This window comes from Symsagittifera roscoffensis, chromosome 4 (genome assembly GCF_963678635.1).
Source record: "Symsagittifera roscoffensis chromosome 4, txSymRosc1.1, whole genome shotgun sequence".
NCBI lineage: Eukaryota > Metazoa > Xenacoelomorpha > Acoela > Convolutidae > Symsagittifera > Symsagittifera roscoffensis.
In genome coordinates, this window is record NC_087065.1 from 63,151,299 (window position 1) to 63,166,407 (window position 15,109).

Here is a 15,109-nt window from a genome sequence, read left to right on the forward strand (position 1 = left end):
TCGTCTCATTTGGATTTCTGGACTCATCTTTAGTGGTGCTTTGTTTCTTTTGTAATTATGCTTGCGATTAGCAGGCCTTATCAAATCGGAATGTAGGCTTTTTTGTTTTTTTTTCGTGTCAACAACTAGTTTAACAAAATCAGTGGAATCAATTTTGAATTTTCATGAAATTGAGCGTGTCAGCTGCATGACATGCTCAATTTCACAAAAATTCAAGTTTATTTGCTGGGTGAGTACTAGCAGGGTAGTGGCACGGGGAACTTGGAGCTTTTAATTGTTCTTTTTTTTTTACAAAAATCATTTTTTGGCTCACCTGGTGTCTAAAAGATTGTCGGCCTTATTTACGCTTCGTAAATTTTTTTCAGTTGCTTATTTTATTAATTTTTGTAAAAGTATTTCTCAAAAATCTTTCTGCCGATTTTCAAAGAATGAATATCCATAAAAAGGCGCTTTTTTTCTTGTATGCCTGCATCTCTCCTGGTTCTTTTGGCTTAACTTCTTTGGAAAATCTGCGTGGGGGATAGGAATAATTGAACTGTTTTTGATTTTTTTTTGTTTTTCTTAAAAAACTAACCTACTAAATCTGAATTGTTGGTGAAATGAAAAGAACGAATGTAAAAACTTTTCCTCCAAAAGCGGATACGCCAAAATTTTTTCGAATCTCTAATTGATAAGCAATTTCTTTTTGTAACCGACCTGTCTAACCTTGACCTTGAATGAAAATCTGCCATGTTCGTACACACATATCTTTACTCCCGCAGTAGTCTAATAATATATATTTGAGAATGAAGTTTTGTTCTGAGAAATAGTGTCTGACAAAGTTTCACAAAATTTTAAAATCCTAAGCCTTTACTTGGGTGCTTTCAGGGTACTCTCAGGGGTAGCAAATCTTATCTCCAAATATTACTGCTGAAATCATCTTATTGCCCGCTTGTAATTTTCGAGACATGACGTTTTTCTAATGATTTTTTCAAAATTTTTTAAACAGATATCAGAAATTCCATAAAATCGAAAACCATATAGCTGTGTGCTGTCAGAAACCCTTTTAGTTTTCGTGATACGAGATTTTTCAATATTTTTTTTTGAAAATTTGAATAAAAAACTTCACGCAGGTTGAAATTCCTAACCCAATAGTGAGACGCTCTCAGAGTAATCTTAGAGATTGCAAATCTTGCCTTCAGCTTTGACTGCTTCGGCCCTTTTAGTTTCCGAGATATGACATTTCTATAGTTTTTCAAAAGTTTGAAATTGTCGAGCCTTTGGTGGGGGTGAATTCAGGTTAATACCCGCAGTTGTTGATGTGACCTCCATCCTAATAGATCACCATCCGAATAGGTTGTATGCTGTCGGCCATCTAAGGTTCTTGTTTCTGAGTTTAAAAGTACGAAGATCTGAAATCCAATATTTATGGAGATTCAAGCCTTTTAGTTTCCTTTCAGTTTACCTTTAAGTTGCAATTAAGTTTTTCAGTTTTTTATAATCAATTTTAATGTTCATTAATCTGTTTGAAGCATCAGAGGTGAGCTACATGCTTGTTTTTTTATTGCGCTACACGCTCGTTAAGCGATATGAAAGTTTCTGGCAGATTTCAACTATTTTTTATTATTGACTGGACAACTTGTTGCTGCGAGACTTGGTAATTTTGTATATTTTGATGTAGCTAGGCTATAAAGCGACAGCTCAATTAAAATAAAAACTAACTTATGCTTCGGTGTACAACAGTTTTAGACAAAAAACAGGTTCCTTTACCCGAATAGTTTCATAACGTGTTTCCTACGTGAATTTCACAATTCTGAAATTATCATGTTCGATAAGTGCACATCGAAAGAGTGGTGGTTATTTAGCATGCATCAATTCATAGACTAACTATGATGAAGGTGATTTTCCGCGCGGTGCCTTTGAACGATTTTGTATCAGCTGATACATTGGTGTCAATAAAAATTTTCCTTCATTGGGATTAGAGCAGATGAAGTCATTGAAATAAGTTTTTTTTCATGGGATCTTTAAGGGCAACACTTATTCCCTATATGCAGTGATCCATGTATAGATCACCAACCCTCCTGATCTAAGTGCAATTTTACTTACTACTGACGCGTATAGTCTACATGTGTTTATTGAGCGTAATTAACGAAGTGAAGACTCTTATATAGGTCTAGCTGATTTTTGTTTCAGGAAAAAGTCTTTAAATATTGATGCACTTAGTTATTTATGCACTTTTTGAGTTCAATTGAAATGAATCTGCTGAAAGTGACTTAAATAACACTCTCCAAATAATAGCGTACAAATGGCGCAAAAATTCGAAAGTGATTTTAATTTTTAGATTTCCAGCGGAATAAAAACTTTACCTGTTGATCCAGTTTTCTCAAGTTGGGTTAATGTTATCAAAAAATTCCAATCATAAATCGTTCTAGAAATTCAAAGAGAGTAAAAGGCAATTCATTACTCCTTTCGAATCTTCGGTTGGCTATGCTATTTGTTTCAACCAAATGTTTTTTAAAAAGTTAGTTTTGGCTAATTGTGCGTCTGTCAAAGTTTTGTTTTGTTTTGAATATCATACGATTTAAAGCAGATTTTGTCTCTTACACGCTCTGCAGCCAAACAAGCGTAAATATTTTGATTTCGGCTAATTTGTCTTTTTTTTGTGGCTATTTGAATATTGGAGTTGACGGCTTCGTAAAATTGATTGACTAAGAATTTGAATTATTTTAATTTCGGGCGAAAAATGTTCGCTTTATTTCAATCTGATTGTATAACTTTAAAAGATTGGACACTTTGTTTGTGCCATTACTAAAACACATTACGCACATACGTAGCAGAGATTTGAAATTCCTAACCCTAGAGTGGGGTGCTCTCAGAGTACTCCAATTAATTGCAAGTCCTGCCTTCAATTTTGAATATTTCGGCCTTTTCAGTTTCCGAGATATGACGTTTCTATAGTTTTTCAAAGATATTCAAGTGTTAACTTTCAAAAAACAAAGCCTTTGGTCGAGCCTTTGGTGTGCTGAATACAGGTTAAAACCAGCAGATGCTGATATGACCTCTATCCTTATAGGTCGTATGCTGTCGGCCACCTTAGGATTTTGCGTCTGAGTTTAAAAAACCGAAGATCTGAAACCCAGTATTTTTGGAGACCCTTTCAGTTTACAAGGAACCTTAAAGTTAAAATTAGTTTTTTTTTTTTCAATTTTTTCTGAAAGCAATTTTTATATTCATTTATCTGTTTGATTGGAGCATCGGAGGTGCGCTACACATATACGCTAGTTTTTTTTGCGCTACACGATAGGTAATTCATATGAATATTTGAGGTACATTTCAACTCTTTTTTTATTGTATATTCTTGATAAAGGACAAATGTTGCAAAATTTTGTTGTCCAAGTGATGCTGCGAGACTTTGTAATTTTGTAAATTTTGATGTTGCTAGGCTAAAAAACACAGCTTAATCAAATTCGAAACTTAGTTATTCTTTCGCTGTACAGCGTGTGTATAGATAAAAACAGGTTCCTTTATCCGAACAGTTTCTAAACGTATTTCTTGCGTGAATTTCCATAATTCTAAATTTTTCATTTTAGATAAGTGCACACCGAAGGAGTGATGGTTATTTAGTATGCATCAAATCATATATCAACTACAGGGAGCGCGAATTTCCCTTCGGTGCCTTTGGATACTTTTGTGTCAGCTGATACATAGGTTTCATTAAAAAATTTTTTCTTACATTGGGATCAGATCAGATGAAGTCATTGCAATAAGTTTTTTTCATGGGATCTTTAAGGGCAACTTTTATTCCCTACATGCAATGATCCATCTAGAAATCGCGAACCCTCCTGATACTAGTGCAGTCTTACTTACTACTAGCGCGTATAGTCTACATGCGTTTTTCGTTGTTTCAACAATGATTTTGAATTTTTTTTGGCTCAATGTGCGTCTGTCAAGTTTTTTTGTTGTTGTCTGCACCAAAGTTTTGCTAGGAGATTTAGTCTCTTACCCACTTTGCAGAAACTGAAACGTAAAGAGTTTTTGGATATGTTTTTTCTCTTTTCATGCGGCTATTTTAATATTGGAGATGACGGCTTCGTGAAATTGTTTGACTAAGAATTTGATTTATTCATAATTTCGGCCGAATAGTTCTCTTTATTTAAATTTGTTTGCGTAACTTCAAAAGCTTAGACTTTTATTGATTTTTGGACATTATTTCAACTTTTTTGTTTTTGCCTCATCACGCACATACGTAGCAGAGATTTGTATGATTCGCTAAAGAGATCTCCAAAAATTTCATTTAAGGAGCATGATTACTTGTGTCTTGTGTGGTTTGCCTGTCTGCCTTGTTTTTTGTCTGTGAGATGATTTCGGTTGCGTTTAGTGTGTAGCGTTTCAACCCTGGCGGTAAGCAAGGGTAATGCAATCGAGTATTAGATTTTTTTACCATAAATTTTTTTGTTCATTGGACTCGTCTCATTTGGATTTCTGGACTCATCTTTAGTGGTGCCTTGTTTCTTTTGTAATTATGCTTGCGATTAGCAGGCCTTATCAAATCGGAATGTAGGCTTTTTTTTTCGTGTCAACAACTAGTTTAAACAAAATCAGTGGAATCAATTTTGAATTGTCATGAACTTGAGGGTGTCAGCTGCATGACATGCTCAATTTCACAAAAATTCAAGTTTTTTTGCTGGGTGAGTACTAGCAGGGTAGTGGCACGGGGAACTTGGAGATTTCAATTGTTTTTTTTTTTGCAAAAATAATTTTTTTGCTCACCTGGTGTCTGCTTAAAGATTGTCGGCCTTATTTACGCTTTTCGTAAATTTTTTTCAGTTGCTAATTTTATCAATTTTTGTAAAAGTATTTCTCAAAAATCTTTCTGCCGATTTTCAAAGAATGAATATCCATAGAAAGACGCTTTATTTCTTGTATGCCTGCATCTCTCCTGGTTCTTTTGGCTTAAACCCTTTGGAAAATCTGCGTGGGGGGATAGGAATAATTGACCTGTTTTTGATTTTTTTTGTTTTACTCAAAAACTAACCTACTAAATCTGAATTGTTGGTGAAATGAAAAAAAAAACGAATTAAAAAATTTAGGTTTTTTAACGATTTTGTTGAACCGCAAGTGATGCGAAGCTACGCTTTGCCTCTGTGTTCAAATTTCATAGCGTTCGCGGCTCGCTTAGAGCAAAGATAACGAATACGCCAGGGACGCAAAGTTTCTGGGTGCGAATCTGACCAAGACCTTTTTTTTTCAAACGGGAAATATTGTGGTTTAAAAATTTTGCCGGCCAATTATTTGGCTGTTTAGTTTTTGTCGACTGAGTTGCCACATCTTGCAATCATTTTTTTACTGTTGACTTCGTATTTCCTTTTGGCCTAAAAAATTTATTCAGCACTTATTATTTCGGCCGATTTCTTATCGACTTAGTGACCAATTTTTGTATCGTTTCAAGAAAAATACTTTTTTACGTCCCCCCCCCCGCTTTTTTCTAAGATGGTTGTGTTTTACCTCGTGGTTTTTTTCGGCTTGATAGGTTTCGTCTTGTTGTGAAGGCTCTTATATAGGTCTTGCTGATTTTATTTTTCAGGAAAAAGTCTTAAAATATTGATGCACTTTGCTATAATGAACTTTCTGAGTTCAATTGAAATTCATCTGCTGAAAGTGACGTAAAAAGCACTCTCAAAATACAAACGTGGAATGGCGCGAAAAACGTGAATGGTTTCTAGTTGCAAAAGTGGAATTTAATTTTTAGATTGTCAGCGGAACAAAAACCTTACCTACTGATCCAGTTTTCTCTAGTTGGGTTCATCTTATCAAAAAAGCGCCAATGCTTACTCGTTCTAGAATTTTAAAGAGATTAAAAGGCATCTATTTTTTTCTTTGAAATGCGAAAGATTTTTTCAACAAAGTCAGTGTTTTTTATGGTTACTTGCGTTCTTCGATCGGCTATGTTTTTATATCGGCTTAGCAGCCTCTTTGCGTCGTTTGATGAGCAAAAAATGTTTTTGTGTGCTTGTTTATGTTAACGGGGGGAAAGGGAACGTAGGAATCTTTAATTAGTTTTGAAATGAGAAAAACGTTGACCGGAAGAGTTTCTGGCTGAAATTTTTTCGGCTTTGTCGCCACCTGGTTAATTTTATTTCTTTATTCATTTTGTTAGATCTAGTTATATCGCAAGTGATGATTTGACCTTGTGATTTCTTTATAAATTCAGTGCATTTCCATTGTTAAAAGGAAGGCAAATTCGTCTATCGAGCAGCAAAAGTGTAAAGGGCATGAAAAACGTGATCGACTTCTGATTTCGAAAATGGAAAATAATTATCAGATTTCCCAGCGAAATAAAAGTTTAGTTATTGATCCAGTTTTCTCAAATTGGGTTAATTTTAACAAAAAAGTGTCCATCATAAATAAATTGTTTTACAAATTCAAAGATTTTAAGGCCATCTATTCAATAGCTGAAGGCTCTTGAAAAAACAAGTCAGCTTTTTTTCCAGTTTCCTTGCGTTCATTGCTCTTTTCCAACTGTTAGTTGGTCATGTTTTTTTGTTTAACTGCTGTACAGATTATGATTGTAGCTTATTGTAAAGGTGTGCGAACGTTTTTTTTTGCTTCGAATAATGGGTGATATGGTACAAGAGGTCGTAATTTTGAGAAATATTTGAGTAGTGCATGTATTAAGTTTGAGATCTCTTATCGATAATATAGTCCTTTAATTTTCAATCACTTTTACATGCTACTAAGATAGTTTTTGTTTATAAATAAAATGTTGATAAAATTGTCAGAGAAAAAGTTGTTCAAAAATCAAAATTTACACTTCTGCCAACAAGTTTGGCTTTGAAATAAATTACAAACACTTCGAAGTATAACAATGAGTGATCTAACCAATTAGCTTGAATCTGCCACCGATTGCTATATATCACCAAATAATGAGCTGCAGATAGAGCAAAGAAGGGTTTACACCTATACCAAGTATCCAATAGTATGCTCGGCTGCTACGCTATACTTCTTAACAAACGATTGCCTACAGTTAACAAGGACAGCCGGCTATTGTGCATGTAGCTCATAATTTTCCGACCAGTCATAAAAGTTACAAACAAAAAATTTTTTTTTGTCGAATTATAATCGTTGCTTCTGGGTGGTGTATAAAAGGATCTGAACGAAAAACTACAGCTCAGGCGTTTTCGACATTCATATGAATTTTTTTTGAATTTTTGACGTTTTTGTTTCCAAAAAGCTGCAAAAATACTAAAAACAAATTTTATTCGATTAAAACTAAGTTTCTACCGTTTAAAGTAAGCACATGTTAGCCTTCAAGCTATTAAAAGAAGCTATTTTGAGCCTGCTCGCTCACTCAAAATTGGACGATAAATCAAAAATAACAAAAAATTTTTCTCGACACTGGGAATTTTTTTGGCTAAGGGCAATTTTATGGTCATTCGAATCACGGCTGAAAGGGCTTTCAACTGATATATCACTTAACTCTCTGCGATGATTACGCGTGGTTGCTGATTTTGCGTGAAAAACAAAGAAAAAGGTAAAACACCCGAATACAAAGTTACTCGCCATTTTTCAAACGCTCGGAACAATAATCAACAAGGCTGCTCAGGTCGGGGGAAAGCCCAGAATGCCCGAGTGCCGTTAAACGTTACTGAAGCAGTTATAAAGGAAAAAGATTGATAAGATTAACAACATATTTTTCGCAGCGCTCACTTTTTCCCACTTAAGCCGCAAATATTCGCGTTCATTTTCTGTTTTGTTGAAGTATATGCATATGATCGAGCGCAAGATTACAATTGATGCTGCTAATCCAAATACAGTATTTAACTTTTACATGCCGTCTGAAATATATTCATGTACTAAGCTCGAAATGATAAAGGTACTGCGCGTTTTTTTTCAAAGTTAGAGAGAGGGGCTAAAAAATGCGTAGAGAGAGGGGCTAAAAAATGCGTATAGAGAAGGGCTAAAAAATGCGGATCGCCGTGATGAGCTGTACAGCTCTTGTGTTGGTCCTTTCCCCCGTCGATAAAATGGTATTAATCTTAATCTTAATTTTTGTTACTTTTTGCTCACTATTCACCATTTTCCTTTAAAGCGTAGCGTCATGGCGAAATAGTCCACCTCAAAATCTTAACTAATTGTATTGGAACAAGATGTATTATCTTATTGTGGCCTTTATACACGTGAAACATCACTTCCTCTTTTAATTAGCGTGCTGGATATTTAGGAGGTCTGAAAAAAATCCAACAAATTTTGTTCACTTTGTTTTTAAGAGTAATGAACGTAGTGAAGACTCTTATATAGTTCTTTGTAACTTTTATTTGTTCCTGTTTGATAAAAACAGGTATTATGAAAAAATTGTTGGAATCGGGTTTTTTATTTATTTTTTTGAGACTCTTTGGAATTTTTTTTCAGTTTTTTAAAAAATTTAGTTCTCAAAAACTTCTATCGATTTTTGAAAAAAAATCGCCCAATACTCGATGTTTCTTCGTAATTCCCTAGACTCTTTTTATCTTGCCGGACTTTCTACAGCCTTCGAAAAAGTGTGTGTGGGGGGTTTTCAATTAAGCTTTTTAAATCAAATCTCTCGAACTTTTAAATCAAATCTCTCAAGTCTTAATATTCTCGAACTATCACGGGATGATCGAATGATGGGTTGAGAAACAGTGCACAATAAGTATCTGTATATACTATTTGAGGTATTTCTTACTTTTTACCAAATTTTAAGAATAATATTGCGCAAATTGAAAAAATACATCGGAACTTTTTGATTCTGCCGATAATCTAAAGGCAAAGTATTTCCTAGCACTTGGACATCAGAGCTTTTAGCGTATTCATGCTTTGCTTACTGCAGTATGCTCAAATAAGCTCCAGGAGAGCTTATATTGGGGCAGGGACCAATTCAACTGAGACCGAAATTAATCGTCTAGCAGCTTGAACGGATGTGAGACCAAGTGTTAAGTTTATAAGAGGTAGATTTTTTAATGATGCAAAACATCAACGCAGAAATCAAATGAGCGTATCAAAAATCGATTTCATGCAGCTCTTGTTTATCTTGTATGTAATTATCAAAGACGAGTTTGTTAAATTGGTACCTATTTTGGATCTCTTGAATTCTATCGAACAAATGCATCCTATTGAAAAAGTTATACATTTTATCAATCTGAATTGAAGCATATAGTGAATGCCTACACCCCTAAAGTTTTGGAGCTTAGCTTCTCTAAATGATGATCGAAGATTTAGATGATTCTTTTTAAAATGGACAAAATTGAATTTACTAACTCCAGTTAATTGCTTATTGATCTCTTAAAGGGCTCATATAGATGTAACTCGATCACAGTAGCAAACCCATTCTCAACCATCAGTTCATAAACGCTTTCACGGTAACCTTCAAAGAAAATGACTCTGATATATTTTTTGGCGTTTTGACAATTGAACTCAATTTACTTTCATTAGTACACCCATAAACTTAAATACCGTATTGAATGACGGTTTTTAAGGAATTATTGTAATTAAAAAGAAACAGTTCTCTATAGGAAACAGTTCTCATTCTGTACAATAAACCACAAAATCTTGAGAGCTTGTTCAAAACAAAATTGATATGATTCTCAAACGAGAGTCGGTTATCGACACACAAGCCAAGATATTTTACATCATTTAAAATTTTTATTTCTAGACTACTCAGAGAAATTTCTTGTTCATTAATGCATGACACTTTGGAAAAAATGATAATGTTCGTTTTTCACTATTCCGTGTTAAATTATTGATGGACATGCAATTTATTACGGCGCTTAAGTCCATTTTAAGATGACCATTCATTGATCTTCCAATGATAGCTGTGTCATCTGCAAAAAGTATAGGTTTAGTTTTCTTGCAAATCCCACGCAGATCATTTGTGTAGATGAGAAACAGCAATGGGCCGAGCACTGACCCTTGTGGTACTCCCTGTTCAATTTTTAAGAGCGAGAGGCAAACCTTTTATTTCGTATCGCTCGAGCTTACAAAGCAAAAACTGCTGATTTACTGTGTCAAAAGCTTTTTTAAGATAAAAAAACACCGCTCGGCTTTTCTTTGTTCAAGAAGCTTATTTGAGTGTGATTAACCATTTGAGCGATTGCATCAATAGTTGACATTCCATTGCGGTAACGGAATTGTTCCTTACAAAACACCGAGTTTCAGTTTAAAAAATGGGCTAATCTGTCGTAGATTAGCCGTTCGAAAACTGCTTAGTCATGAGCAGCGATATTGGTCTATAATTGTTACTGTTATCTAAGTTGCCACCGTTATGAAGTGCCACTATTTTAGCGACCTTAAAATTATGAGGATATCTTTCTCAATGAATTTATTAAAAATTGGGGCAGTTTATTTGAGATAGAACGGGTTCAATCATTTTAAGAGTGGTGCTTGATATACCATCTGGACCAGAAGAAGGGTTATTCTTCAGGTTACAGATTAAAGTAGATATTTCTGATGAACTTGTTGACTCTAGCCAGAACGAATGGACGCTAGCATTTGGTATGGTTGGTTGAATATTTTTTTATCAAACTGGACTGCAAGTGAATCACCCACCGTAGAGAAAAAATTGTGTAGTTTATTAGCATTTTCCTCGCTTTCTTCGATCTTAGTATTAGGATTCTGATCACCATATAGAAACAGTTTAAAGATCCTAAATAAGCTTTTACTTGTTTTATGCGTTACTCATGTCATTCTTATGAACCTTATGAAATCTGATTCGTTTTAAAATGGCGCTTTTAAGACTTTTGCTTATCCATGGGTTATTCAGTTTTCTTCTTGTTCCATAAGTTTTTAGGCGCATGTGTATCAAACATATCTTTGACTTTTTTACCATATCTGATATTTGTTTATTTAGATCACCGGAAAGACTTTAAGAGCTCAAATTATTCTTTAGTTCTAACAGAAATGCACATTGGTTTTCAGGAATTGAGAGATGTGCTAATGATCTTTTCTTATACATATGATTTTTTTCGGGCAAAGGAATTTTTATATCTACTTAAAGAGGATTATGATCTGATATATCTCAGTGCAAAAATTCTACTTTAATTTCAAAGTTACTTATTACTTCAATAGAGGTAGATGAAAATGTAGGTTGTCTGGTAATAAGATTTTCTGTTTAAATTGAATATATATACGATTCGAGTAATTCTATGTACTGTATGGATTCGTTCGACACTCGTTTGACATCTATGTTAGAATCTCCAATATAGATTTTCTGTTGCTAAGATATCTTTCTATTTTCATTAGAAGCTCGTTTGATCATTTTGTGGGGTGTTGTAAACGCAAATTAACCGATGAGAATTTTTTTTATTGAAATCCACGTCAATTCCAATCGCCTCCATTCGATCAATTTCAAAAGAAGAGAACTTGAGATTTTTGCTAACATAGATGGCGACACCGCTCCCCCTGTTTTCTCTATTTTCTACAACTGGAGGGTAGAATTTCTCAATATCAAAAGATTTTACGTCATCACTATCGCAAAGCCAAGTCTCAGTTAGAGCTATCAAACCGGGAGGGTATTGTTATGTACTTATAAACGCTTTCAGCTCTTAAGGCAACTAAGAGAACGATACAAAATATAAAGTAAAAGATGATTGAATCTCACTCATTTTCAACAGTAAAAGCACTAGTAGGGGTTGAATTGATGTTCTGCTTCTTGCTTTCGTTGGAGCTGTATTTCTCCAGTTCAGTTTCTAATATTCCCGATCTTTCTTCGTCATTTGCCCCTCTTAGCCTTTTTGGAACGATTTGTGTTCATCAGTTAGTTGCCACCTGCTTTGAATCATTCTTCGGTCTCTGTAATTTGAAGATTTGATTTCTGGGAGCTCTTTTTATTGCACGGTTTTTCAGATCTTGTAAAGCTCTTTCATTGTTAAATAGGACTGATAATGGCTTGTTTTCGCCATTCTAGCAGAATCTTTTTTTACTTGACAGTTGTTAGTTGGAGTGATAAAGCCCATATCGTGGGCTTTTCTCTGAATATCTGCATCACGCTTTGGTAAACGTTCATGGATAAAGATGGGCTTTTTGTTGTTAAAATTCAGGTTTTCGGTACGTCCATGAAGTTGCCTGCGGTGGTATACGGGGTTTTGTCGTCAGAATAAACGAATTTGGCTACCACAGTGGGTGGATAGAGACTGTTGCCTTTGTTGATGGGATGACATACCTTGATATCACAGGGTTTAACCTTGATCTGAAGACACTTGTCGAGGAATTCGCAGATGCTGTAGCGAACATTGTTCAAATCAAACGGTGCATTTTCAAATATAATACAATCTTTCGAGCTATAGCGTCCTTGTTCGCATAATCTCTCCTCTAAGCTCGTCACTTCGTTTTTCAATTTCACAATTTCCTCAGTTTGGTTGCTGATCGGTCGCTATTTTGCTTTAAATCATCAATTATCAGGTTTAGGATAGATTTAAATGAGACGTCGCAGTCTGAAGAGTTAGCTTTCGTCATCATCTCTTAGACAAGACCAGTATGCGTTTCTGCAATCTGAAACTATTTGATAGTTTTATCACAACCATTAGGCTATTTAATAAGGTTATCACAACAATATATAGAAATTTTGTGTGTAAATGAGCTCAACGAAAGAATTGACTTCTCTTTTATTCAGTTTTTGTGTACAAAATAGTGAAAATGGGTACACAGTCATGCTTCTGTCACTAAATGGCCATGTCGAAATGCTCATCCAGTTTTTTCAGAACCACGATATGTAACATTATGGCGCTCTGGTAATGATGGTGCTCAGCAATCATATGATTGCTGGTTCAAATCGTACGTGTGGTACAATTTCTATGATGAGCTCTTGCAAGTAAGTCATAGCTTAAAGGGCGCTGAATATATGTCAACCTGAATAATTAATTGCAAATTTTGTTTTAAAAAGCACGCGATAACACGTAAATAAAGCTAGCAAATTTTTTATACGGCCCCGTAATTATGATAAAACTCTATCAGAATTATGCCTGATACTTCATTTAGGTGGAACAGTTTCTCTTACAGGAACATTGTATTGTGTTCAACAAAGTTTGAGAAAAAAGGGAACTTTTAGAATAATGAATGATGAAATTGGATATTGCTCTCAGTTCAGTTCTAAGATCAGACCTCTTCTGGACCAGTATGATATAATTAGACACCACCTGGTGGATGATCCCGATCTGCATCCGACATCGATTGTTGTAATCGGGGATCAGAGTTCGGGCAAGTCTAGTGTACTAGAGAGCTTAGTGCAAATTGGGCTTCCGAGAGGAGAAAATATTGTGACCCGTATGCCTATCGTACTCCAATGCAGGAGTCTGAGAACAACTAATGTCAAAGATTTTCCTCATGCCAAGGTTGGTTCTAATTCATTTCCGATCTCACTCTATAACTCGCATCAGCCACGGGATGTTTGCGCTTTCTCCCCAATATTTTGCATTCGTTTTAGGCATAGAACATAATAAACCAAGTATAGATAAGTTAAAAATAAAAAGCCGACCATTCATAGGGATGCCCAAAATCGATCACGGGAGGCCCAAATAGTCCACGGGTTGCCCAATATCAGAAATAAGAAAGAAGTGTCTTGTAACCGGAAACCAGAGTTTTTCCCCATAGAAAAGTTTTCCTACAAATTTAACCTGCTTTTTAGCTTGCCTTTATACCCTAAGGTCTGGGATCCGCAGCAAGGCCGGACTTTGCATTTTTTCAGTATGTATCTACGTTTAAAAAATTAGCGGGAATGATTGAATAGTCGGACTTTCGTTTGTCTGCGAATGTTTTGTCGACTTACTTGCCAAACCGGAGAATTTTTTTTGTCAGTAGTTTTCATCTTAAATGCAAGAGCTGTTGATTTAATCCTGTAATTTGTACAATAAATAGCCCTGACATTGTATAATTTATTTTTTTTCTTCTAAAAGGCTTTGTTCGGCCTTTATCATTTCTGCTTTTGTTTTATCGGCGTAGTTATCTTATTTTATGTAGCTTCAGAGGCAAAAACTGATTGATTGTTGTTTTTTTGAAAAATTAAGGTTTGTATTATTATATTTCTAGGTTTTAAAACTTAATTTCTCGAAAATTTCTTTGACAAATACTTATGGCAGTTTTTGTTTTCAGTTCAATGGGCGTCAACTTTTTTTTGACGGCTTAGTGGCCGCTCGGTGATTACTAGAAGTATATTTGATACTAGTGGCTGTTTTTCTGAAAAGTAATTCATTTTTCCGGCAAGAAAATTTTTTTTTGTTCCGATTTTAGTATTTCCGTCTTCTTTTCTATTCACTAGCTTGCAATGCTGCGCTTGCGTTGTATCGCAAGTGATGCGAAGGTCCGCGTAGCCTCTGTGCTATATCATATGCAATCGTTTTTGGGAACGTTAGGCTCTTTAAATTCAGGGTGCAGATAGATGTTAAAAACATTTTGTGAGGACCAACCAGGAATGTATTTAGATCTCAATTAGTTCGCCAAATGATGAGCGGAGTTTTACTCTCACAGACTTTTCCCAAATCGAGCAGACAATTCAGACCTGTCAGGCAACGGTGTTCCAGTCATCTCTTTCCTCCTCGTCCAGTGGGGGAAATGGAGGAGGCAACTCTAAAAATGTGATATCCGATGTGCCCATCTACGTGCAAGTGGTGAAGGAAGGCATCCCTGACGTCACATTGGTAGACTTGCCCGGGATAAATTATGCAAACGAGGTAATCAAAAGTAAGTGTACTGTGAACACAACTGCGTTGATGATTTGATTGAAATGCTTATGAACCTCATACAACATGAAAAGCTGTTGCGTTGTGCTTGAAATTTCTTGCTTTAAAGTGCTTGAATGATCTTATGAGATGAGACGTACTCATCAAATACCAATACGAAGACTCGATGTTATGCCAAAGCTAATAGTCTTCTGTTTCAGACAGCATCAAGAGTCTTTATGAGAAGTATATTTCACCAGACAATGTGATCATCCTGAATGTCATATCGGCAGTCACCGACATCCACGCCAACGAATCGGTTCTATTCGCGCACAAGGAAAGTATTGACATACTCCAAGTTTCGTATCTCCCAATTTTAAGCATAATCCAGTTTATTATCCTAAGTTTTCCCTCAATAGTCAAGTTATGATTTAATTGTCTGAATTTGGTGGTCATTGCTTTCA

The 15,109-nt window shown here is 35.2% G+C and overlaps 2 protein-coding genes across 3 annotated transcripts in view; both read left to right on the top strand.

Moving 5' to 3' along the window:
• Positions 1-15,075, top strand: part of LOC134844986 (uncharacterized) — a 69,362-nt gene extending 54,287 nt beyond the window's left edge. Inside the window, exons 2-4 of the mRNA XM_063861814.1 lie at positions 13,037-13,322; positions 14,409-14,667; positions 14,867-15,075. Coding sequence (XP_063717884.1) covers positions 13,044-13,322; positions 14,409-14,667; positions 14,867-15,075 — 747 coding nt within the window. The 5' untranslated portion in view covers positions 13,037-13,043. The remainder of the gene's footprint in view (positions 1-13,036; positions 13,323-14,408; positions 14,668-14,866) is intronic.
• The window catches only part of LOC134844272 (meiosis-specific nuclear structural protein 1-like), a 310,596-nt gene that overhangs the window by 54,294 nt on the left and 241,193 nt on the right, over positions 1-15,109 (top strand). The window lies entirely within an intron of this gene.